Below are 23,565 nucleotides of genomic sequence, written 5' to 3' on the forward strand. Positions count from 1 at the left end.
TATCCTGCACATAACCGCTGGACCACAAGACGTGAATGTTTTTGCTGATGTGGTGTAACGACGAACAGAATGGCGGCAGTGGTGTTTCAGGCTTTGGCGATGACGGAGTGAGAGCAAGCCCTCGGAGGCTCAACTCCCAAGCGTGCCTCCACACGCTGACCGCCTTCCTCGATATTGTCCACTGCGGCCCATTTCACCTTTGAATCTGCTCCTGAATATTTGTGATTATTGCTTGTGAAAAAGCCTCGGACTATATACGAGACGTGGTGATTCAAGGCCATTTCCTCTAAAGAGACCACAGTCAGCTCCCTACGTCAGGCATCATTAGCTTGAATCAGCGTCAAGCAACACCGCCACAGTCGCAGGGTCTAGCCGTCTTTGCTGCCACTGGTCGCTGCTCTCTTGCCCCTCAGCCACGCGACCGGCCATTGCTGCCCTCTTGACCTCCACCAACTTCGACTTTGACCTTTTTGCAACAACCAGACACGCTGCAATCATGTCCGGTCAACCCATGGAGCAGGACAAATACATCGACAGCGCCGTGCGCGCTGTCACCAACAAGCGACCTGTCCCCGAGATTGATTTCACTCTCCATACCATGGAGGACGGCACCCAGGTTAGCACCCTGGAGAGAGTATGCAAGGGTATGTACTCAGCTCCTAGCCTCTGCTCTGCACTGCTTGGGAGCTCGTCCATACTGTTCAATGCGTCGACAGACCAAGCTGACCCGTATTTCAACAGACGTGCAAGCGCCCGCCTTCCACCCACCCACCGACGAGCAGTTCTTCTCTCCCACAGACCCCAATAAGCCCAACCTACAATTCCTCAAGCAACACTTCTACCGCGAGGGTCGCCTCACCGAGGACCAGGCACTATGGATTTTGAGCGAGTGCACAAAGGTGCTCGAGAGAGAGCCCAACCTTCTGGAGATGGATGCCCCCATTACTGTCTGCGGTGATGTTCATGGTCAATACTACGATTTGATGAAGTTGTTCGAAGTTGGTGGCGACCCTGCGGACACACGCTATCTGTTCTTGGGTGACTACGTCGACCGTGGATATTTCAGTATTGAGGTACGCTCTTCCCACCCGCTCTGGGCCGCTCCTGATCTGACATGATATGCAGTGTGTTCTCTACCTCTGGGCCCTCAAGATCTGGTACCCCAACACTCTCTGGCTTATGCGCGGTAACCACGAATGTCGCCATTTGACTGATTACTTCACCTTCAAGCTGGAGTGCAAGCACAAATACTCCGAGGCCGTGTACGAGGCTTGCATGAAGTCATTCTGTGCTCTTCCCCTCGCTGCTGTTATGAACAAGCAGTTCCTGTGTATTCACGGTGGTCTCAGTCCCGAGCTGCACACACTTGAGGATCTCAAGAGCGTACGTTGCGCTGGTCTTCTATTGCTCTGTTCCATACTAATATGCTATACAGATCGATCGCTTCCGCGAACCTCCTACCCACGGTCTGATGTGCGACATTCTCTGGGCTGACCCGCTCGAGGACTTTGGTCAAGAAAAGACGCAAGAATACTTTGTCCACAACCATGTCAGAGGTTGCTCATACTTCTTCTCATACCCCGCTGCATGTGCTTTCTTAGAGAAGAACAACCTGCTCTCTATCATTCGCGCACACGAAGCCCAAGACGCTGGATACCGCATGTACCGCAAGACCAGAACTACTGGATTCCCTAGTGTCATGACTATCTTCAGTGCACCCAACTACCTGGATGTTTACAACAACAAGGCTGCTGTTCTCAAGTATGAGAACAATGTCATGAACATTCGTCAATTCAGTGAGTGCTTCCATTGATGCTAAGGAATTGAGATTTTGAGCTGACGAGCAAATAGACTGCACACCTCACCCCTACTGGCTTCCCAACTTCATGGACGTCTTCACATGGTCGCTTCCCTTCGTTGGCGAGAAGATTACTGACATGCTCATTGCCATTCTCAACACTTGCAGTAAGGAGGAGCTCGAAGAAGAGACTCCCCTCTCATCTGGACCACACTCGCCTCCTCTTCCATCAAACGTAACAAGCATGGATCCAGAGAGCACCGAGGCCAAGCGTCGTGCCATCAAGAACAAGATTTTGGCGATCGGTCGTCTGTCAAGAGTGTTCCAAGTTTTGCGCGAGGAGTCGGAGCGTGTCACTGAATTGAAGACTGCCAGTGGAGGAAAGTTGCCTGCAGGCACATTGATGCTGGGAGCTGAGGGTATCAAGCAAGCCATCACCAACTTTGAGGATGCTCGCAAGGTGGATTTGCAGAACGAGAGACTTCCTCCTTCGGGTGAGGAGGTTAGAAGAAACAGTGATGCAGCCAGACATGATGCTTTGACGCGTGCGGCGCAGGAAGCCGAGAACGATCAGAAGCTGGCTGGTGTCGCCAGAAGGATAAGCATGTGAGTATTGGAACTGTCCTTTGGCTGTGACAGGAGGCTAACAAGATACGCAGGTCTTCGGGCTCAGGTCGTAGCGCCAGAAAGTAAGATACCCCTACGGTATGGTGGAGGAGTTTTTAGTGAGAAAGTCTTTATTTTAGGCCAACATGACGACCTGTAGCGCGGACATGTATATTACAGCTGCAAGGAACAGCGCGCGATGCATTGACTGCATGGATGAAAATATTATTGAAACGCCGTTTATCTTTTAGGTGACCAAAGTAAGAAATCGTGGATATTCATGATGGAAATTGACTTCATGTCATGGGAGCTTTGACGACGCTTGGCATACAGCATGGCCATGTCTCGTTGCGGGCAGGCCGGAGGAGAGACACGATTGAGAAAGTCATTATGCTTCTTCGAGTGCCATTGGCACGGAGGCCCCTGTCGCCAAAGACTTGCGCTCGTCTGGTTGCTTCCACATATACGCCATCAACAACATGGCGGTCCGGATCGTCAATTGCCCGCAAGCAGCCATCCGCTGTCGCATCCACGCGCCTTGTACATAACCCAAGACTCGCCCGCGCACATGCCAACAGCCCATACACATCACAGCGTGCACAAATCAGACATGCGACCAACCTAGCCTCAAGGACAGCCATCAATCCTCCCTCAAACGTTCCCGCAGAAAATCAACAACTATATGCTTCTCTGGACCGGCTGAAGGATATCGCTAGTGACTATGTGAATCAGAGCAGACTACAACTTGCCTTGCGAGGGCTGGAGACTTCACGACCTACTGTGAGGATTGGTCTGCTTGGTCTGGGACGAGATGGAGATGTTGCTGCTAGGAAACTTGCACGTGTCTTGCTTGCCGATGCCCTGGGAGACGAGGGTCAATGGGAGAAGATGCTTAAGCAGCCATCGCAAGACGGCAAGCCTTTGCTTCTGAGGTACGAGAACATCATATCTGCTTTCTTGTGCGAATGCTGATGTTTGGACAGATACGGAGCCGAAGACGACATTCCGCGTATGAACCCGCTTGTAAATGAATTGAACATCCCATCGCGTGTCCTGGAGAAGAACAATCTCGAGATCCTCATCACGACTCTAAATACACCCAGCGGTCCTAACATTACCGCTGACCCCTCAGGACTGGCAGAAGCCATCTTGGTACCTCCGTTGCAGACTCCCGTCGCTTCCTCTGGCCGTACAGGCTTCGTCCGCTACCCCGTCCACAAGGCAATTGTTGTAGGAGAAGGAATCCAAGGATGCATGGACTTTGGTCGTCTTTCCAGTGCTCTTGAAGCCACACCTCTGGGTGTCACAGGTGCAGAACAAGATCTCATCCAAGTCGCTCTGAGTGTACCACGCGACAGCCGTCGCACACAAACCAACGACACTGGATTGATTTCTCCCGTCGACATTGAGCAGGCTGGACTAGCTCTCGATCTCTTCCGCCAGGATGTCGCCAACGGTGCCATCTTCAACTCAAAATGGCAAGCCAGCAACATACAAGCCATCATCAAATTCATCGCCTCAGATCCTATTGACCCAGTTACTGGTGACTCTGTAGGCTTGAGACCAACTGTACAAGCACATATCCGATCTACCCTCGACTCTGCAGCCGACGCTATTGCTCTTTCCGAACAAGTCGCTAACAATGCTGTCATCTCTAACAGCATCCCTGATCAAAAACGCCAGGAGATCTCACAAGCGATATCGGCTTGGGCACAACACGCACACACTGATCTTCAAGTCTCTCTTGCCAATGCACTAGACTCGCGGTCCTGGCGACGAACAACCTGGTCACGACTTCTCTGGCGTGTCGACGATGTGGGCGTTGCCTCTGAGGAAGTGCTACGTTCACACTGGCTGCTAGACGCTGAATCCACCCTCGCATTCCTCGCTGGCAGAATCGAACAAGCAGGATTCTTCCGGAGCAGAGGTGGTGTAGCGAACTTCAATCCTGATTATGCCATGCACGCTTCCGACCGCGCAGTCGATCCAAAGACTGGAGAAGCAATCTCAAAGGAAAGAGCTTTCCTCGCTCCTTCCCAACCTTCCTCTGCTCCCACAACGACTAAAACCTCAAAAGGCTTCTTTGGCAAATTCTTCACTGATAAAGTCCCTCAACCGACCACTGCAGACCTGCTCAACACCCACGCTCTCACTGCAAAGGTTGCACAAACAGGTGGCATCGATATCTTCCACTCTAGGCCCTGGCCCCTGGCTATCCACTTTACACGTCAAAAGCTTTTGCATACTTTGGTTCCTTCCCTGCAAGCCCGCGCTCAAGCATTGCTTGCACAGTCCCTGACTACCATCGGCGCAACCTCTGCCTTGGGCGTGTGGCTCTACATCGCCACCTCCGGCACCATGCTAGCAGAATCCGGCGCTATTGCCGCACTAGGTCTCGTCTGGACACTTCGCCGCTTACAAAAGAAATGGGAAGGAGAGAGAGAAACATGGGCAGCCGAAGTGCGCGAACATGGACGTGTGGTCTTGTCAGAAGTGGAAGATGTGCTTAGGACGGTTGTTAGAGAAAACGAAAGAGGTGTTTTGAGACAAACTGATATTGAGGATTGGCAAAGAGCCAGAGAGGCTTTGAAGGAGGTGAAAAGGGCTTTGGGGGATGTAGAGGAGGTAGAGGAGAAAGTGCAGGAGATTGGGGTTAAGGTTTAGAGACAAGGGGAGGTTTTAGAAAAGCATTTACACTTCACTTCACTTCTTTCTCGACTTTTGTTTTTCTCTTGTTGTGTGTTAGAATGTAGGTGGTGGAGTTTGGAGCATGTGGCTCCTTTGCCTTGAGTGCTGTATCTCGTACTGCGTCTTCTAATAACTTACACCAAGTTCTACAAGTACATCGAGTACTCATTTTTCTGCTTCGTTATACCAGGAGGCTTGGACTGATACACTTCGACGTGCAGGGTGCATGCCGAGACGTTTTTTCAGGATGCGATTTCTTGAAACTTGTCTGCATCGTACACTGGACTTCAGTGAAAATCAAGGCCGTTTGATATACCAATAGTCTCGAAATATGACCACAGCACAGTCGCTGGCCTTGTGAATCTTTTCAACATAAAATTTGTACAGATATAAATACAGAAGACATGACTTCTCTTTCCAAATCCCACTCAAAAACGCCGCCCAATGCAACATTCTCGATGGTGGGTCTAGTTGGAGCCACGCTTGTTGTTCTTCTTCTTGCGCGAGTTGGAATCCCTGCTCTTGACTTCTGAGCTGCGCAACATGGCACGCTGTCTCTGGTATTGCCTGACGATGTTGTCGACACTGCCAATGTCGTGTCTGGGCTGGCGCATGTAGTAAAGTCTTGCTCTTCTTGCTCTCTTCTCCTTCCTTTGGACAACTTCGATACCTTCGACATTGGGACTGTAGATCTTGTACCACATCTCGACACCAACGCGGGTCAGGTTGTTGCGCAGAAGGATGGCTGTGTCGATGCCTTGGCGGCGGATGTTGAGACATACTCCGGCGTATTGGTCGCCGTTCTTGAGACGAACGAGAAGGATGTCACCGACGTTTGCGCGGTCTACGTTCTCGCGACTGAAGAGGCGGGTGCGGGCGCCATTAGGGTCGAGGGTGGAGATTTGGGTCTGAGTGATGGCGGCGATGGGGTCTTTGCAGTTTGCGCGTGCTGAAGGGACGGCGGGGAAGACGGGGATCTTCTTCATGCTGTGTTCGCTGTCTGGAAGCAGGTCAGAGCTGAGGGTAGAGGTCCAAGTAGGTGGTGTGTCGTACTGCGGCCGGTCATGATGGCACCGGGGTGGAAGTTTACGGGCCTGCCGGTGGTTGTTGGAGCGGCGGTGGCATAGTAGCGCGAGTGATGCTTGTCGGCGCGCAATTGGCGCAGAGCTGATTTGAGAGCAGCCAGTGGCCGTGCTGGAGTAGACATGGTCGTGTGCGTGGTCGATGTAATGGATGCTCGCTGCTGCTGCTGCTGATGCTCGACGGGCTTCCGCAGTCCGCAAAAAGTTCGGCGGGCCAATCACGACGCCGCAAGCCCGCGACTCTCGACCGCGAATTGCTCGACAATTACTCTGCTAACAGACACAATCAATCATGACGGATCTCTGTAGGACGTGTGCATTGCGCACTCAGCGTTCGGCTGTCTCTGCTCTTCGTCGCAACACCCAGACTCGCTCATTCACTGCCTCGTCTTCTGCTCAAAGGAATACTGGTATGCACATGCAGCCCTCCTCGCCATCACTTTCTTAGCCCTGACAATCTGTCCAGCCACCCTACCTGTTTTTGCCGAAACCTCGTCGCCCGAACTCGATGATGTCCTCCTCCAACTCCGTACCAAACACTTCATTCCCGCCTACCTGAACAAGCGCCAGCGCCATCTCATCTTCGGAGACAAGTTCAAGCAAGAACTGGAAAACAACCCTGCCTACGCAACTCTCGGCGACGAAGAGATCCCTCTCCTTCACATCGACCGCAGAAAGGATATCCCCGCTCGCAAGCCTTTGGTCCTTCAAGCACTGCGCCTGATCGAGGAGAACGATGAATGGCGTCAATTGCCCTCTCTCCTTGAGGGTCTGCACAAAGCCCGCCCACACCCGGATCTGGCCCTCCAAGAGAAGATTTTGAGAAAATTGCAATTGGCCGATCAATTCCCTGTTATCCTACGCTCGCTGCGACGATCGCATGCCACTGGCCTCACTCTCAAGAACGACGCCGTGCTAAATCAGGTCCTCAATGCATTGCGCGAAACCGCTTCGCTAGAAAATTGGGAGCAGACTCGGTTGGAAAAGGCATTGAAGCAGGCAGATGAGTTGGCTGAATTGCTCGAGTCGGCAGACCACGGTACAGGAAGAAAACTGTCACCAGACGACCCTAGGACACGTCCTGCTGTGATTGGTCTGTTCTTGGAGTTGCATGCCGTCTACGCACAACAATACCAAGGTGGTCAGGACGTGAGTGGCAAGGTCAAGGCCTACGCCACCAGATTTATGGCTACTTTCAACGAGGCAAACCAAGTATGTGCTCTCAACTTCCTCCCTACAATCACTAAAACTAACAATTTTCAGCCCGCAGAGACAGATCTCCCAGCAGTCGGTTCGCCGATCGAGTTCCTCTCAAAGATGTCCATTTACCACGGTCTCAGCCTTGCATACAAGATTTTGGGCTCTAACATGCCTGATGCTGCTCGCGCAAACCAGATTGTGCAGCAATATGAGCAGAGATTGAGCACGCTGGCCGCTGCTTTGTCAGCGAGAAACCCTGAGCCTAACAGCTTTGCAGCCTCCGCTCTCAAGGCATGGGATGCCTGTGTAAGGTAGACAATCTTATGCTGAGAGCAAGACCAATGTAATAGTAGGACGAAAAAGTGTACCAAGATCAAAGACCATCTTATTTTTTTCTGAGCAAAGTTGATTGCGCTTTCCAAGGGATTGCTAGGAATTTCGTGATATGTACACTGCTAAGATTTAGAGATTGCTCATCTACGAAAGTCGTCAAGGAAATAACATCATTACTGCGCCTGTCCAAATATGTTCGCAGCCACAGCAGCACAAATCTCGTCCTCTGTCAATTCTTGGCCTCTGATCTCAGGAGTCATGGCCTTTAGCAAAACCGCCTCTTCAATCTCTCTGTACTTGTTAGCTGCACTCAACACCATCTGTCCGTGTCTGCTTTCGTCCGCCATCAACAGTACAGCAGCTCTTGCTACCGGCTCAGCGCTTTGCAAGTTCACCTTCACACCCCTGTAATTCGATTCGTCGGTTAGACCAGTGACTGTCCAGGAAGGACACAAGACGTTGACACGTATAGGCAGGTCAGGATACGTGACGGGAGCGAGACCACGCAACAAGCCCAAGACACCGTGTTTGCTTAGACCATAATCAGCAGCGCGGAAGCGGTAGATTGATGATGTGGATCCGGTGAGTGTTATACTTTGGACACTGTCTTTGGGAGCGGGGTGCTTTTGCATGTAGTGTAATCCCAGACAAGCCGTGTTGACGACGGCTTTGAGATTTACGTCTAAGGTCATATGATTTGGCTCAGTCGGGTCACCGTTGGTGTCCTCGTCGAGAGCGAGGTAATTGGCCACGGGTCGCATTCCTGCGTTGGCAAAGACGTGATCGATGTGGCCATGCAGGTCCAAGGCTGCTTTGAAGAGGGTCACCAACTCGGGCCAGATTGTCACGTTTGTGCGGACATATTTGTACGAGTCTGCCGACTCGGAGTCGAGTTGCGAGGGTGGAGGATTCATATCACCATTGATGACTTTAGCTCCAAGACTGAGAAGCAAGGTTGTTGTTGCGAGGCCAATGCCTGAAGAGCCGCCTTTTGCATTGAGTCAGAACAATTGACTGCCGCTTAGGTAGTGTTCGCGGCATACCGGTCATTAGGACGACCTTGCCTTTGACAGCTTGTAGGTCTGCATCGTTGATTGTGATTTCCGCCATGTTCTGACCTTTATAGCTGGACTAAACAGGTGAAGAGACTGGTACGGGAGGAGAGGAGATGGGAAAAGAGGAAAGACGGAATGGACAAGTGACATACTACCTTATTCGACCGAGGAATCGGTAAGCTTACTATACATTGATCTACCACTGTATATATCCCGGGCAACGAATACGAAGGATCAGAGGAGAGAGGGGCTGGGAGGGGAAGTTGTGTCAATCGTTGCCAACACTAAATCAACCTCGGCATGATGAGAACAATCCCCACCAGATGGAGATAAGATAAAAACTTAACCCCACAATCAGTTGCGGCCAAAGAGCCGCATGACGACGGATTTCATGCACAATGAAAACACGGATGCGGCAAGAACGGGAATTTCGAACAGAACACATTCCTCAAGGACAATTGGCACATTCCTAAGATAGACAATGAGTGAGAAGGCGCTAGATGCTCTTGCTGAACGCGTCAGCGCAAGGAGGGAGGTAAATTTGCTGCTTCCGGTCTTTGTTCCTGCCTATTAACACCCGCGTGTTCAGAGCCACGACGAATTCAGCAGTGACGAGCAACAAGCCCTCGAAGTAATTTCTAGTCGATACTATCCTTTCTCCTACATCAATCCTAACTGCATACTCGGCAGGTCATTTTCGAAGGACAATCAACACCGCGACGCAAATCATCAATCGTCAAAACCAACATGTCGCGACCCGTCGCAAGGCGTAACGACACATCATGCTTCATTCATAGCATGTTGGAAGAGAAAGAGGATGGTACCAAGCATGAGCAGAGTCTAGAGGGAGAGCATCAAGAGAGACCGGCAGACAAACTCACGGGCACACCACCACAACATGGTGATCACATGCAATCACGGTTGCTCACGAAAAAGCAATTGTCCGACATGGCCTTTGGTATCCGTGAGCTGTCCAAGCGCCTGGGTCGAGTCAAGTTGATGCTCAAGGTCAAGAATATCTTCGTGCTTACCAAGCTCACTGATGCCACTCTTTGTGTTAAGGCGGCAGAGTTGACAAAGTGGTTGCTGGATCAGAAAGAGGCACAGTACACTGTGTAAGTCGTAGAATTTCGAACACAAAATTCGGCGACTGACGAGTTGCAGATATGTTCAGGACAAACTCAAGGATTTGAAGACCTTCGACATTCCGTGGATCCTCGAAGGAGACGAATCAAAGACAAGCAGGCTCAAGTACTGGGATGAAGAGCTTTGCAAAAAGACGCCACACAAGTTCGATATCGTTCTCGCTGTGAGTGCCATACCTACAAGTTTGTCATGAATAGCTTACTGACATTACGCAACAGCTTGGAGGTGATGGCACAGTTCTCTTCGCTTCTCTTCTATTCCAACGCATCGTACCTCCTGTCCTCAGTTTTGCCATGGGATCGTTAGGTTTCCTTACCAAATTCGACTTTGCGAGGTACACATCCATTTTACCCAGAGCCTTCAATGACGGCATTACTGTTTCTCTGCGTCTTCGCTTTGAAGGCACTATTATGCGAAGCATTCGTCGCGAAGGCGATAGCGATGATGACCACAAACAAAGAAGACTGGACGAGGAGCTTGTGGGCGCCGAAGCTGATGATCACCACACACACAAGCCGGAAGCAGCATACCACATCCTCAACGAGATTGTTCTCGACAGAGGTCCAGGAGGATCCATGGTCGCGCTAGACGTCTACGGCGATGAAGAGTGCTTTACCACCATTGCAGCTGATGGGTTGATTGTCGCTACACCAACAGGCAGTACAGCATACAATCTGGCAGCAGGTGGAAGTCTTTGTCATCCAGACAATCCCGTCATTCTTCTTACAGCCATTGCTGCACACACATTGAACTTCAGGCCAATCATCCTTCCTGACACTATGGTTTTGCGCATTGGTGTACCATACGACGCGCGCAGTTCTGCATACACCAGTTTTGATGGAAAATATAGGTATGTTACAGTCCCTTTTTTACGCGTCCTTCCTCAAAGTACTGACCAAGCATCAAATAGAACCGAGCTCAACCCTGGCGATTATGTCACCATCTCTGCGTCACGGTTCCCTTACCCCAGTGTCTTACCTCTGAACAAACGCAGCGAGGACTGGATCGAAAGCATTTCGCGCTCGTTGGATTGGAACTCACGAGCGAAGCAAAAGCCATACACGGAAGAGAAGAAAAAGGAGGAGGGCGAGCAAAAGCAAGATGGCGAGAACAAGTCCTGAACGAAGGACGATATGCATCAATCTGGCTTACTACCTTTGTTTCGCTAATAAGATACCTATTACCTACACCACTTTTGATTTGGAGCCATATCTGAGCGAATTTATTGTATATAGAAACCTTCCTCAAGAAGCTATCTTTATTCAAAAATGGTAGGCAGCCCAGAGCATAAGTCCCAAAGACACATACCCTGCACTGTTGGTGAGACGTGATGCTGCAGCGGTAGCAGCTTCTCCCTGAGTCGTTGATTGGAACAGAAAGAGCCGACATTCTTCCGTCATTCAACCGTTGGCAACTTCGACCCCAAGACTTACCTTTTGACATTGAGTCGTCACGAAACAGGAACAAGTCGTGGTTACGCATCAGGACTTCTTGTTTACTGTCTCCATCGCTGATCAAAATCAATGTGACGACCATTGCGTACCTTGGCACGTCGACTCCGTGAGCTTCGGCAGAGTCTAGTAGACTATACGCCCTCCATACTCTTCGTGTCTTGCATAGCATCTTTTGTACCATATGACAATTTACATCATGCTCAGATCAGCGATTTATAAGGCTGACTTGACTTGGGTCAACTGAGCGTGTCAACTAGCTTCCTTTGACATACTAATCCAACATAGACAATGATCGAGTCGATCATATTGTGGACAATGCAAACCTTCCTGCTGCGTGGATCATATCTGATCTGTCTCGACCAAGAGCTTTCAAAAGCTTTAATGACAATGAATTATACACAGAGACTTGAAAACGGTACCTCAATGCGAAAAAGTCGTTCCTTTCAAAATGATCGAGTCCGGATCCGGAAAGTCCTTTGTTGAAAACAATAATCGTTACCTTCCATACCATATACCTGACTAACAACGCTCTCGATCTCTGTACATATTGCAGTTCAGCACATATCATACAGTCTGTGAACCGTCGCCTACAGATTTTTTTGCAAACATGTCAGATGCTGGAGGATACTACCCCGATCCGTACCGCAACGACCGGATAGACATCGAATTGCGCGCTCTTCCTCGACAAGATGCACCTGAAGGTCATTCGTGGGTATTAGGAGGCAAGCTCGGTGCAGGTGGTTTCGGTAGAGCATATCTTTGGAATCTTATCAATAACGCAGATCAAAAAGTTGTTGATCGCGTCGTCCTCAAATATACCGAAGTGCGGTCGGAACAGGTCATAAGTAATGGAACTCTAGGAAACGGACACATCAAAGAAGTCTTCATACAGAGATCTCTGGTACCGAATGGCACGCCTCCAGACAAGGTCTTCACTGTACCCTTGTTGGGTGCTGAGCATTGCTCTTGGTCACTTGACTCTTGGAGGTTCTACTCGCCCTATTTCGCTTTCGGCGATCTCTTCGATCTTATCAAGACGCAGGGTACAGAAGATCTGAGGTCCACTATGACAGGCCATCGACAGATCCCGGAGCCATTCGCTTGGTATATACTGCACCGTCTTGTTTCTGCTGCTGTGGTTATGGATACGAAGTTTCGCACTAGTCAAAAAGACTATCAAGTCGTCCACGTCGACTTCAAGCCTGAAAACATATTCCTTGGAGCTCCTGGATCTCTAGGCAAAAACAACAGCTTCCCCGTGAGCACATCTGTTTCAGCTTCATCTGCATGTCCATGGCTGACTTCAGCAGGCTTATCCTCCGGTTTATCTTGGCGACTTTGGGAATGCACACATCACATATCCAGGTTCGTATACTAGCCGAACAGTATAGTGATGACCAAACTAACATGATCAAGGCGATCCATGGGACTATCTGATGTACGGAGGATGTACACAAGGCTGGTCTGCTCCTGAAATTACACGACTCGGCCGTATGAAAAAGTGAGTTTTTTTTTTGGCTCTTGTCGCTGTTGATAATATACTGACAGTGAAACAGGTCATGGCAAGCCCCTGGAGGTTCTTATACGGTAAGTGCATCAAGTTTAGATCACAATCGAGTTCATTCCCTGCATCCATGGTTGTTCCACAATCTATGTCTTTCAACACACACAATCCTGCCTTTGGTAAAGATTGTACTGACACTTTCTACAGAACGTCTGGCAAATTGGCTACACCATGCAATCCATTTTGATGGGAGTAGTATCTTGGCAAGAAGACATCAAGTGGAACGATTTCGACTATGATTACGAACCTCGCTATATGCCGCTTCCCAAACGCACAAAAGCACGCGAAGCAGAGAACCCTCTCCGCAGAGACTACAGCACGGAACTACTGGATATTCTCAACGCTATGGTCTCATTTAAGCCGGAAGCCCGACCAACACCACAGCAATTATTGGATGTTATTGAGGAATACATGCCTCACTTCACCCAAGGCATGGAACGTTGGGGCACTCAAGAATGGTTCGAGGAGCTTAACGGTGGCGGAGACCACACAGAGTTCGATGTCGATGCTTCTGAAACCACACCATTGCAAGGCGAGGGCTCCGGTAAAGGCGTCACCGACAAATTCATCGACAAGTTCAAACATCTCTTCTGTATGCCCAGAGCTCGTTCCAAGCGCCGTACTCCACGCAGAAGCCCCATCGATAGGGATCTCTCGCCCTACAGCAAGCTACAAGCAAGAAACAAATCTCGCAAGCGGCGTCAAGACATGGTAACCCGTCAAATCAAAGAAGGTCTCAGACCAAAACTCCAGCGCTACGTCAGTCCCGATCCCTCGGACGATATCTTTATTCTTCCAGACGATCTCAAGATTATACATCCCAAGCGGCCAGAAACTATTGGTGACTACTTTGCAGCTTCCGATCCTGAGCCTACGAACTACATGGAAGATATAGACGATGTTGAGAAGTATAGGACAGCTAAGAGGGCTTTCGAAAGAGCACATCCTGAGGGTTATCCTCCTGTTGGCGAGGAAGAGTATGACTTCAGGAAAGAGGGCGAAAAGCCAGGAGAGGTTGTGTTGGAGCCTGCAGCTTAGAAGCAAGGGAAGGAGCTATCGTAAAAGGATGCAAGGATTTGGCAAGAGACTCTCTAAGGCGTTTGGTAGATTTATTCTGAAATGTTGTCTATTGGTGCAAGCTTTCAAGTTATGGTCTGCTAATTGCAATCATCTTTCTTGCTGTAGTGACTAGATAGAAGTTTTGTAAAGCCGGCTTCTTAACGACTTTCTATGCACCTGTCCCCTTTAGTCTGACTACATACTATACTACTGATGAATACAGAGTGTTTCTGCGTCCGTTGGATAGTGTGCAGCTTGCAGACTGTCTATTCTGACCTTCTATTCGCTGTAATCCTTGGAGGTTCTTGAGCTCGCGACGGCAAGCAAGCAAGGTCGATGCTGTCGGCCATATTCTGGCATAAAAGATACATTGATCTCATGTGCATCGGCTTTTTGAGCCAATGGCTCCACTCCAAAAAGCGCTGTTCCTGCATATGATGCAGACGTCAAGAGGTTGTTGGTTCGTGACAATCGAAGGTAGAGAAGTTGGTCACACGGCAGGAACCGTGCTCGGTTGGCTGCGTTTCTTTTGCCGCGCGCTTTTCTCAAGCCGCTTCATTTCTCTGACCTCGACACATGCTTTACAAAGATTTCGTAAGGCAAGCGAGGGTGATTTTGTTATCATGTTGCCCCCTAGAATGGAATCTTTGGGCCCGAAATACTCCCCTCGGCGCTCAGCCGAGCCTGGCTATGGGAACATATGTCTAACAAGTTACATATGCAGCAGTCCGATGAGCAATAGTTGGAGTCTTGACATGATCCGTCAACCAAAACCTAGGCCTCCATTATTCAGACATGATCATTTTCAGAATGGAAGAAGACAACGAAGTGCGCTTTCGCTGCTTTGCTGCCGAGTGTTACACCTGCGGCAAGCACACAAAAGAAAGCGACACTGATGTTCGAAGAGAGAGCGCTCGAAAGTCATGACTGAAATCACCCGAGTCAAAGGGGAACAACAATGCGACAATTTGAGCAAAGCCCGTAAGCCATGCGCCGATCTACAGAGGCACGGAGACGCTGTAAGCGCCCTCCAATCTGTTGAACATCGCTCACTGGTTACCTATATAGTGACAAGCTGATCAATTTGAGTCCTGCAAGTCTAGTCCTATCGGTTTGTCAAGCACAGTGGAATGGAATTGCGGCGTAGCATGTGTCCGCTTTCAACAAGTGAGGTCCTCTAGGACTTTTAATGGCTTGAGCCCTCAGGTCTCGCAACACCCTGACATATCGCTTCTTACTGTACCTGTCCTTGTTTGATGCTGTTCTGCTTCTGTCATCTCTAAGGAGTCATCCATAATCCTCATTTCGACAGAACTGCTCCGGACACTTACCTTTGTGGTCTCATTTCACGAGAAAGCTACGATATATCTGCCAATGGTTTCGACCATGCGTAGCTTTCAGAGATGGTCACGACGGTCGCTAACGCAAGCAATCGCTACTCTCGGATTGCTTCTTTTCTGTTACAGCGCAACAACATCGTTGCAGCAGTGGGAGACAATAGCAAGATCTGCGGCAGACAGACCCGGGTCCAATCCCCTCGCTATCGAGCCACGCACCTCTTGCTGGGAAATACCAGGAGCAGACGAGGTACTGGTCATTATGAAAACTGGCGCAACCGAGCTGGAAGCAAGATTGCCAACTCAGCTTTCGACCATGCTACAGTGTTTCCCGAATCGAATGGTGTTCTCCGATCACGCAGAAGTATATCAGGGGCATACGATCGTCGATGCCTTGGAGTCTGTCAGTCCTGCGTTGAAGGACAATAATGCCGACTTCGAGTTGTATCGTAGACTGCGCGATAACGGACGAGGGTCGTTGGCTTCAGATGAGCTTCACGGTATGCCGAACGAGATCACAAACGAGGCATGGTCTGGTAACGCAGAGAATCCTGGCTGGAAATTAGACAAGTGGAAAAACCTGCCTATGGCCAACCGAACGTTCCACGAGTATCCTGAGATGAAGTGGTACGCATTCATCGATGCTGATACCTATATCATACGGTCCTCTCTTCTGGATCACCTGGCCACGCTGGATCACACCAAGCCTTTTTATTCAGGTTCTCATATTTACATCGGCCCAGTGGGCTTCGCCCATGGCGGATCCGGCTACATTGTTTCTCAACCAGCGATGCGCATGGTAGTTGAGCACTTCAACACGCATAAAGAAGAGATCGAGGCTTTTACGGATGGACACTGGGCTGGCGACTGCGTTCTCGGAAAGGCGTTCACCGATGCAGGCGTCGAATTGACGGGCGCGTGGCCCATCATCCAAGGTGACTATCCGGGTATCGTCCCGTACATTTCTCCCGATGGTCGCCCGGTGCCTCCTTATGATACAAGAATATGGTGTAGCCCGACTATCTCATATCATCATATGCAGTCAGACATGATTGAGGATTTGTGGCAATTTGAGCAACAGTGGCTGTCGAACTTGAAAGAGGTAGGAACTTTCCACTTTTAGAAACATAATATGATACTAAACGATCGACGCAGGGCCAGTCAAGGACTATTCGACATAGCGATGTTTTCAATCAGTATATCATGCCACGTCTAGAGAAACCGCGAGACGACTGGGACAATGGTAGTGGGCATGACGTCGGACTTGCCCACACTCTCGATGTTTGTCATGGTTGGTGTATTTCTAACACGACTTGTGTGCAGTACGCACTTGACGGCGATGGTAATTGTCGGCACTTCAACCTACCACGATTGGGTAAAGCTGTGCCTGGTGTAAAATCCGGATGGCTTACGGGTCGAATTGAGCAGCTTGTTGCTGCTATCCCACTGTGTTGATCATCATGGGCTGTTGTTTGAGCATATCAAGAGTACCTTATACATGATACCGTCGAGCATACTATCAATTTGAGCAGACATGAACAGCACATAGTCACACCGATATCTCATATCTTGTTCTGGAAATCAGCTTATGTGACGCTGGTATGACATATCTTGACTACGCCTGACCTAGGGAACCTTGCTGGACGTGAATCAAATTCACGTCCCGTCCAATCGAGTGATGCTATCCGTTCTGTTCAATGATCCGAGTAGCTTCGACTCATTCTTCTTGATACAGGAAGTGGGACATTGAGCAAGGAACGTACGGATTCAATATTGGCGAATCGATGTCTCAGTTGTCTCTGCTCGAATCAAGGAGCCTGTCTGAACCTACGGATTTACCGCCAGGGTGTAGGTTTTGACAGTCCTTGTCCATTACCAGGCCAACACCCGACTGACCGTAATCGAAGGCATCAAAAGTGCTTATGATTGGTGACTCACAGTACGCAGTCTGCATCTGTACCGCTGGACACGTTGCGATGAAGGCTCGCGGCAAAGCTCAAGAGATGAATACATAAAGACCTCATACCAATCGCAAAACTCAACAGTGCTCTCGCAAATCTTGGTCAAACAATCATTATAACCCTTTGATCCCATTCTCAAACTTAGACCACAACACTTCAACCTTCTTTACAATCTGTGTCGAAAATATGAACGTGAAACCTGAGGATTGGGCTGCTCAAGTTCTGAAAGTCAGAGTTGTGTGTCATACCGCTGGCAGAGTGCCAAACACAAGAGCCAGTGACAATCACTGGTCGATTTTTTTCATCATCGGGGAGAACAAAAGTGTTCAGTACAATATGACAGCTGAAGCTGGATATATCGACGGCAACTTGGAAGTAACCTCCTACAGTTATATTGAGAGTCGCTCGACACTCCGATACTGGGACTTCGAAGCCATCAGCTTCTTCACGATTAGCATGTCTCATAATCTTCTGGTTACTCAGCGTCGCTTTGATCAGTACGATATGTCTGGTGGTGGCTCTGGATGCCGTTGGTGGGTGTGAGTCGAGTCATTCATTGAGGATTGTGACGCCGGAACTGACCTTTTCTCTAGTTACAATGTTATCTTGGTTCTAGCCAGTGTAGGATGGATTCGTCCCGATGCTGCTGCATCTCTCTGGCCCCATCTTCTCTTCAAGTATTTGTCACTCCAAGATCGAACACCTCTTCCAATGGTGCAGGGAACCGTTACCTTCACTGCAGCTCATTAGGTATAGCTCGTGGAAATTGTTTCGAGGGGTTTCAAGATTGCTTAGACATTCAGCAATGTCGTGTGGGAGCACTCAGTCATGGAACACAGAGCAGATACGAACAAGTGTAGTTGTTCAAATCGATACATCATTTTTCCCGTTCAATCTCACAATGAACTAGCGCATGTGAGGTCAAGTGAATATACCAGCATCAGAACTCTCCTGCAAGCAGTCAGCTACACTACGAGACCTTTGTCCTTGAGGTCTTGCCAGGCTCTCTCGCTGAGTTCTTTGGCAGTCATGCCTGGAATTACTGGCTTGCTTGGCTGAGAGCGCGATTTAGTGCAGAGACAAGGTGGGCACAGACATTCGGTAGGATGTCTTGGCCTCGGGTCCAAAGGCTTTCTGATTTTGAGCTCGTCTTAGTGTCAACGTTGTGATATGGCCAATGCAGAACTTACATGGAGTACCTGTGACTATTGAACCAAGCCAACTGCAACGAGGTCTTGTTTTTCCGGTCCAACTCACTTAGGGGCTCAAACTCGTCGATCAAAGGGAATGTAAAGCCCACATCCTTGCGTTCCTGTGTATTGAATTCCAGAACAGCCAACTCCAAGACCCAAGGATAGAAACCAGCATGAGCCCAGTCGATGAGAGAGATCCTTCCATCAGGCATCCAGACGAGATTTCTCGGCGCAATGTCGTTGTGGTTCAAGACAAATTCGCCCAATTCCACGGTCCAGCCTTGCTGCTTGCCTACCAATCTATTCTGGATATACTTCTCGAATCTTGCCACTTCGCCTTTGAGATCCACAGGCTCTTCCTCCCACCACAGGCCGCGTGAAGTACCACCTTCCAACGGACCAGGTATGCTGCTTTTGTGTGTTTGAAGGTGGCGAATGATATCAGCTACACGCTTCACACTCTGCAAATCCTCAATCTTGTCTCTGATTTCTCCGTGTATCCTCTGCATGACTAGATAAATGTTCTCGTTGTGCGAAAAGCAACGGTACACTTTAGGAACCACAACGACAGATGGATCCAATAATTTGTGCGCTTTGATTTGGTTGCGGCATTCTTCGACAGTGACGAGCATGTGCTTGACCACGAGTTCTTGGGACAAGAATATGATGCTTCTTGTTTGGTAAAATCCTTTTGGCGCATTGTTGCAGGCTTCGATGATGGCGGTGTCAGACGGCATGGGTGGCACGTCGCCATCCGGACAGGTATAGAAGACGTCAGTCGCGCAATGCATCTGGTCCTTTGTTTCTAGAGATCGATACGATGGGATTATCAGAACCAATCACACGTCCGAGGCGGCTGCTTGAATTGTGAGAGAAGTCTGACTCTCACGTCGACACGCCAGTTGTGGTTTATCATGTCTTCCTTGGTCGGCGTGTTTGCTGCTCCGCGCTTGCGCATCTTGTGATCTTGGTCTTTCGTATTGTCCAATCAAGAGGAAACATTGATATGTACGCGCCCGGCCTATGCAGGCGCGCACATCAATATGTCTTCTCCCAACGAGCAATTCTTTCAACTGAACAGAAATGCCACACATCCACTACAATAACAATCGGCCAAATGACAGAAACAAAAGAATGGGCACAGCCGAGATTCGAACTCGAGTTTCTTTGTTTACAGCTCAGGACCTAGATACCAGCCAAACACTCGAAGGTCCGATATATAAGTCCACCTGTAATGTCTGCAAAGCGTCTTGAGACCACTAGACCACTGTGCCTTCTTGCAGGCGGAAAGTAAAGTCAGCTTTGGTCGTTTATATTGAGACTTGTCAAAAGCGCTGGACAGCGGTAATTCTGGGAAAAGTGAGTGATGATAGTGACATGAGTGAGTGAGAATCAAGTACAGCAACAAACAGAACTCGCCTTGAGTAGCTCTATATTACACGCCCGTAGCGTCGAAAGTCTATATGATCGGATTGACATGATTAAAGCGCACAACTAACAACGCTCCAAGGTCTAATCGGTCTCCCGTCCTCAAGCTCAACCAAAAACCAGAGCGCCTCTCTCGCACGGTCCAATTGTCCACTTTCCTCATGTGCGCGGGCAAGTAAACTCCAAGCCTCACTGTCATCCCAGCCTTCGCCGGTCTTGGTCAGTGCGGTGAGCAAAAAGTATGCTCTGTCTCTGGCTGCTAGGCGTGTTTGAACAGCAACACTGGGGGTAGGGTCCGTAGGAAGAACTTTGGGGTTTGTAGGCGTAGAAGGTGTGGAAGGGGCGATGATGGAGTTGGGATTGGGAGCTTCGGCGGGTATGGCTTGGGAGTAGATGTCTAGGAGAATGGAGCTGATGCCTACGATACCAGCGGCGTGGTCGGGGTAGTGGGATAGTGCTTTCTCGTAGGCGGCGAGCGCGTCGTGAGGATGGGATCTGGCGGCAGCCAGAGCACCGCGCTGTGTAGTGTCAGTATTGTAGTGTAACTTATCGAAGAGAGACTTCATACCTCGGCCCAGACGTCTGCCCACAGTCTGTTCACACTGCGGCCACCTCCCCAGCCCTTCTCATCGAATGCCTTTGCAGAGCAATCTTCTCGTGCGACAGCCTGCTGAAGCTCTTCTGCCAGCTTATGTGCTTCGTCGACTGCGCCTTCTGCATCCTCGAAAAACTCGCTGCGGGTATACTGCCCTGCTATATGTAGCCAGACCTCGATAAGCAGAGACACAGTATGCCGCTTCTGCCTGGCAGACGGATAGTGCGGACGGGGTGCTGCAGATGCCTTTGTCGGGTGTGGGGCTGGCAAGCGTAAATCTTGCGATGGTGGTTGATCTGGGTGTCCAATGGGTGCGGGTTGCTTTTTGGATTCAAGGTTGTGAGGGACTTCTCGCAATGCTTGGTTCTCGTTAGACTCTTCTTTCGTCGCAACAGCGGGAGTATTTTCTGAAGCAAGAGCAGCCTTCTCGGGATCGGTTGCATGTCCGTGATGATGAAGATGTTTTAGAGGATGATGAGGTAGATGAATCTTGTGGTGCTGCTTTTCATGCGATGTGTTCTCGTCGGTAGTGGTCGCTGCCGGTATCGAGGTGTTATTGTTCGCCGTTGGAAGTGGAGGTACATCCTTCTCTTGTGCAGGACCTTCTGCATTCTTTCTTGTGGACTTTGAGCGGCTCATCATACTACCCCTGACGCTCTTGAGTGTGCCTTGCGTCTTGACAGATGGCGCAATCAGAGAAGTTCTGTCTTTGGGTGGCGGTGGTGCTACGCCATTAGTCGATGTGGCGTAGAGCTTGTGATACAGTGCAAGCACTTGAGAGCCCGCGTCGACTGCCATCTCGGAGTCATCAAGCGTTTCGGTAAGAGCCAACTGCGTCAGACGGAGTTGCAGCAATGCCTCCTTCTCTGGGTCTTCCATTTGGTGGATAAGAGCCTCGCCATCAGCGTCTCCAAACATGATGTCAGCCCCTCCGAACTGCTCGAAAGCGACATCACAAAACTCGACTGCGTGTTCGTAATCACCTCTGGCTGTGAGAAGCAATGACATAAGATGATAGAGAGGGATCATCTGAGACTTGCGGGCAGTACTGCTAGATTCGTCGTCTTGTGAGGAAGCCAAAGCAAACTTGACGACCTGAGTAGCAGGCAAGAGCTGACGGTTCTCGGCAAGAACAGTGCCCAATAAGAGCGCAGTTTCAGGGTCGAGGTTGCCACTTGATGACATCTCGGCAGCTTTTCTTAATGACTTGATAGCCTTTTCTCTGAATTCGGATCTTTGTGCTGGGTCGTGGGTCAATCTAGCGTAATTGGCTTGGCTTTCACCAATAGCGCGATAAGCAGCGACAGAAGACTCAGCTGAGATGAGGATACCAGTTGCAGTCTCGTCATTCATGGCGGCTTTATCCGGCTGACGACCATCCTCATCCTTTCTAGAGACGGTGATGGCCGAACTTGGGCGCGGTTGTTTGAGCCAGTCAGAAAGACGCTTTGAAATCTCGAGAGCTTTTTCGCCCTCGGCTTGTGAGCCATACCTGCATAAGACTCCGATAGCTTGGGCTGCGGTCAAGACTGCAATATCATCACTGTCTAGACCTGGTTCATTGTGTCCAGTCTTTTCAGCTCTTGACTTTGATCGGCTAGTGATATCTGTGTATGAGTCGAAGGCTTTGATAGCGAGGTCAAACTCGGCCAGCGAGGCATGAACCGTAAAAAGGTGACGTAGAATTAGCGTAGAGTGGAAGGTTTTGGTTGCGGCGCGATAAAGAATGTCCAAGGTGCTACGGCTGACGGCAGCTTTACCGCCTTCTCCAAGATCAACTTCGCGCCAATTCGGGCCGCAGAGGATAGACCAATTGGAAACAACCGAGTTTGTCCATTGCTCAACTTCCTCGTTAGATTGATTTGCATGAGGGAATCTAGTCTTGTGCAGCAGGACACTCTCGTATGCAGCCTCGACTTGTTTCAGCTCGGATCTTTGACGCAGCCTCATTTTGGCTAAATCTTTGGCGGGGTACTCGGAATTGTAAAGAGCCAAAGGAGATTCTGCCGAGGACGTGTAGACTAGGTCGGTGCTCAGAAGGAAGGAAAGGAAGTTGTAGTACATGGCCCAAACATCCTTGTTGGAGACATCGTAGGGACCAAGGGAGTAGCTCGGGGCGGCGGTCTTGGAGGCCGCATCGCCCGTCCAGATACGAGCCCATGCTCTGTATGAGATCAAAGCGGCGTTCGCGGTGGACAAAGCTGATGTGTGGCCCTGCTTCGACTGCAGAGTGCAGATGCGACCCAGCAGACGGGCAGCCCATGTACGATATTCCAGGTAGCTAGCCAAGTTTACAGGAGCCTGATCGATGGCCGACAGAGCCTGGCTGTATACGCGGAGAGCGCTTTCTGTAGAGAGGTTCTGCTCGGAGGCGACACCCAGAAAGTAGCAATATTTGATCAAGGCCAGACGAGTGTTGGGAGTCAATTCTGCGGGCGACTTTGCGAAAGGCGAGACTTGTAGCCAAACATCGTCTTTCAGGCCACCTAGTACGGTAGACCACTCAGCGCGAAGGAAGTAAATCTCATGGAGGGCGACATTGGCCTGGAAGGCATCATCTTTGTGGGCAGATTCGGACTCGATGGCCTGTACGAGCTTGGGAGTCTGATCGAGGAGGGTGGTATGAGAAGCGGCCGAGGTCTGGGTTCCCGGACGGCGGTTGGACGATGAAGCAGTGTGGGCCTCAGAGGTGGCAGCAAGTGTCAGGCATCTTCGGTGCGGCGCGTGTTTGTCGACCTTGCGAACCAGTTCGGGCACGTCGGACCAGGAGCCATTCAGACGGGCAGCATTGAGGCTGGCGATGTAGCGTTGAGCCTTGTCGCTTTCTGACACCTGTACGCGAACATGTCAGCGACTAGCTCTGTCTTTCAGTAGCAACACCACGCACACTCATGGCTACTGTCGTCTGTGTCAAGACACGGTGAGCATCACAAACAACTTAACCAAACTTGATGCTTCGTCATGCGCATGCACCCCCGACTCCCGGCAACTTGGCCTAGCCTGTTCGGGATTAGTCCTCTTCCGCGCAACATTCCCCGGACTTTATCACAAAATATTCAGACAGCG

General features: G+C 50.0%; 11 protein-coding genes across 11 annotated transcripts; 7 read left to right on the forward strand and 4 right to left on the reverse strand.

Moving 5' to 3' along the window:
- Positions 1 to 496: 496 nt before the first annotated feature.
- Positions 497 to 2,408, forward strand: M437DRAFT_45526 (Metallo-dependent phosphatase; the record flags this gene model as incomplete). The annotated part of the gene is made up of 5 exons (XM_041021099.1): positions 497 to 644; positions 742 to 1,073; positions 1,126 to 1,383; positions 1,436 to 1,796; positions 1,852 to 2,408. The coding sequence occupies 5 exons, from the start codon at positions 497 to 499 to the stop codon at positions 2,406 to 2,408; spliced, it is 1,656 nt and encodes a 551-aa protein (XP_040880800.1).
- Positions 2,409 to 2,794: 386 nt separating this feature from the next.
- Positions 2,795 to 5,068, forward strand: M437DRAFT_46141 (uncharacterized protein; the record flags this gene model as incomplete). Its single annotated transcript, XM_041021216.1, has 3 exons — positions 2,795 to 3,336; positions 3,388 to 4,331; positions 4,512 to 5,068. 3 exons carry the CDS (start codon positions 2,795 to 2,797, stop codon positions 5,066 to 5,068), a joined length of 2,043 nt encoding a protein of 680 aa, XP_040880801.1.
- Positions 5,069 to 5,559: 491 nt separating this feature from the next.
- Positions 5,560 to 6,299, reverse strand: M437DRAFT_45828 (mitochondrial ribosomal protein-like protein; the record flags this gene model as incomplete). The annotated part of the gene is made up of 2 exons (XM_041021154.1): positions 5,560 to 6,092; positions 6,146 to 6,299. The coding sequence occupies 2 exons, from the start codon at positions 6,297 to 6,299 to the stop codon at positions 5,560 to 5,562; spliced, it is 687 nt and encodes a 228-aa protein (XP_040880802.1).
- Positions 6,300 to 6,466: 167 nt separating this feature from the next.
- On the forward strand, positions 6,467 to 7,689 carry M437DRAFT_65099 (uncharacterized protein; the record flags this gene model as incomplete). Its single annotated transcript, XM_041024546.1, has 3 exons — positions 6,467 to 6,584; positions 6,641 to 7,386; positions 7,438 to 7,689. The coding sequence occupies 3 exons, from the start codon at positions 6,467 to 6,469 to the stop codon at positions 7,687 to 7,689; spliced, it is 1,116 nt and encodes a 371-aa protein (XP_040880803.1).
- Positions 7,690 to 7,880: 191 nt separating this feature from the next.
- On the reverse strand, positions 7,881 to 8,817 carry M437DRAFT_83498 (NAD(P)-binding protein; the record flags this gene model as incomplete). The annotated part of the gene is made up of 2 exons (XM_041027945.1): positions 7,881 to 8,695; positions 8,751 to 8,817. The coding sequence occupies 2 exons, from the start codon at positions 8,815 to 8,817 to the stop codon at positions 7,881 to 7,883; spliced, it is 882 nt and encodes a 293-aa protein (XP_040880804.1).
- Positions 8,818 to 9,560: 743 nt separating this feature from the next.
- On the forward strand, positions 9,561 to 11,029 carry M437DRAFT_46272 (ATP-NAD kinase; the record flags this gene model as incomplete). The annotated part of the gene is made up of 4 exons (XM_041021237.1): positions 9,561 to 9,877; positions 9,927 to 10,071; positions 10,127 to 10,758; positions 10,819 to 11,029. 4 exons carry the CDS (start codon positions 9,561 to 9,563, stop codon positions 11,027 to 11,029), a joined length of 1,305 nt encoding a protein of 434 aa, XP_040880805.1.
- A 1,474-nt stretch (positions 11,030 to 12,503) lies between these two features.
- M437DRAFT_28463 (uncharacterized protein) lies at positions 12,504 to 12,717 on the forward strand (the record flags this gene model as incomplete). The annotated part of the gene is made up of 2 exons (XM_041019137.1): positions 12,504 to 12,620; positions 12,673 to 12,717. Coding segments are annotated over 2 exons (162 nt in total), but the record flags the coding sequence as incomplete, so codon positions are not given.
- Positions 12,718 to 15,584: 2,867 nt separating this feature from the next.
- Positions 15,585 to 16,777, forward strand: M437DRAFT_83501 (uncharacterized protein; the record flags this gene model as incomplete). The annotated part of the gene is made up of 3 exons (XM_041027946.1): positions 15,585 to 16,424; positions 16,478 to 16,603; positions 16,646 to 16,777. 3 exons carry the CDS (start codon positions 15,585 to 15,587, stop codon positions 16,775 to 16,777), a joined length of 1,098 nt encoding a protein of 365 aa, XP_040880807.1.
- Positions 16,778 to 17,469: 692 nt separating this feature from the next.
- On the forward strand, positions 17,470 to 18,033 carry M437DRAFT_65104 (uncharacterized protein; the record flags this gene model as incomplete). Its single annotated transcript, XM_041024547.1, has 2 exons — positions 17,470 to 17,822; positions 17,877 to 18,033. The coding sequence occupies 2 exons, from the start codon at positions 17,470 to 17,472 to the stop codon at positions 18,031 to 18,033; spliced, it is 510 nt and encodes a 169-aa protein (XP_040880808.1).
- A 571-nt stretch (positions 18,034 to 18,604) lies between these two features.
- On the reverse strand, positions 18,605 to 19,102 carry M437DRAFT_10872 (uncharacterized protein; the record flags this gene model as incomplete). The annotated part of the gene is made up of 1 exon (XM_041018584.1): positions 18,605 to 19,102. A coding segment is annotated over one exon (498 nt), but the record flags the coding sequence as incomplete, so codon positions are not given.
- Positions 19,103 to 19,957: 855 nt separating this feature from the next.
- Positions 19,958 to 23,337, reverse strand: M437DRAFT_46263 (uncharacterized protein; the record flags this gene model as incomplete). The annotated part of the gene is made up of 3 exons (XM_041021236.1): positions 19,958 to 20,422; positions 20,473 to 21,857; positions 21,912 to 23,337. Coding segments are annotated over 3 exons (3,276 nt in total), but the record flags the coding sequence as incomplete, so codon positions are not given.
- Positions 23,338 to 23,565: the final 228 nt, after the last annotated feature.

This window comes from Aureobasidium melanogenum (genome assembly GCF_000721775.1).
Source record: "Aureobasidium melanogenum CBS 110374 unplaced genomic scaffold scaffold_7, whole genome shotgun sequence".
NCBI lineage: Eukaryota > Fungi > Ascomycota > Dothideomycetes > Dothideales > Saccotheciaceae > Aureobasidium > Aureobasidium melanogenum.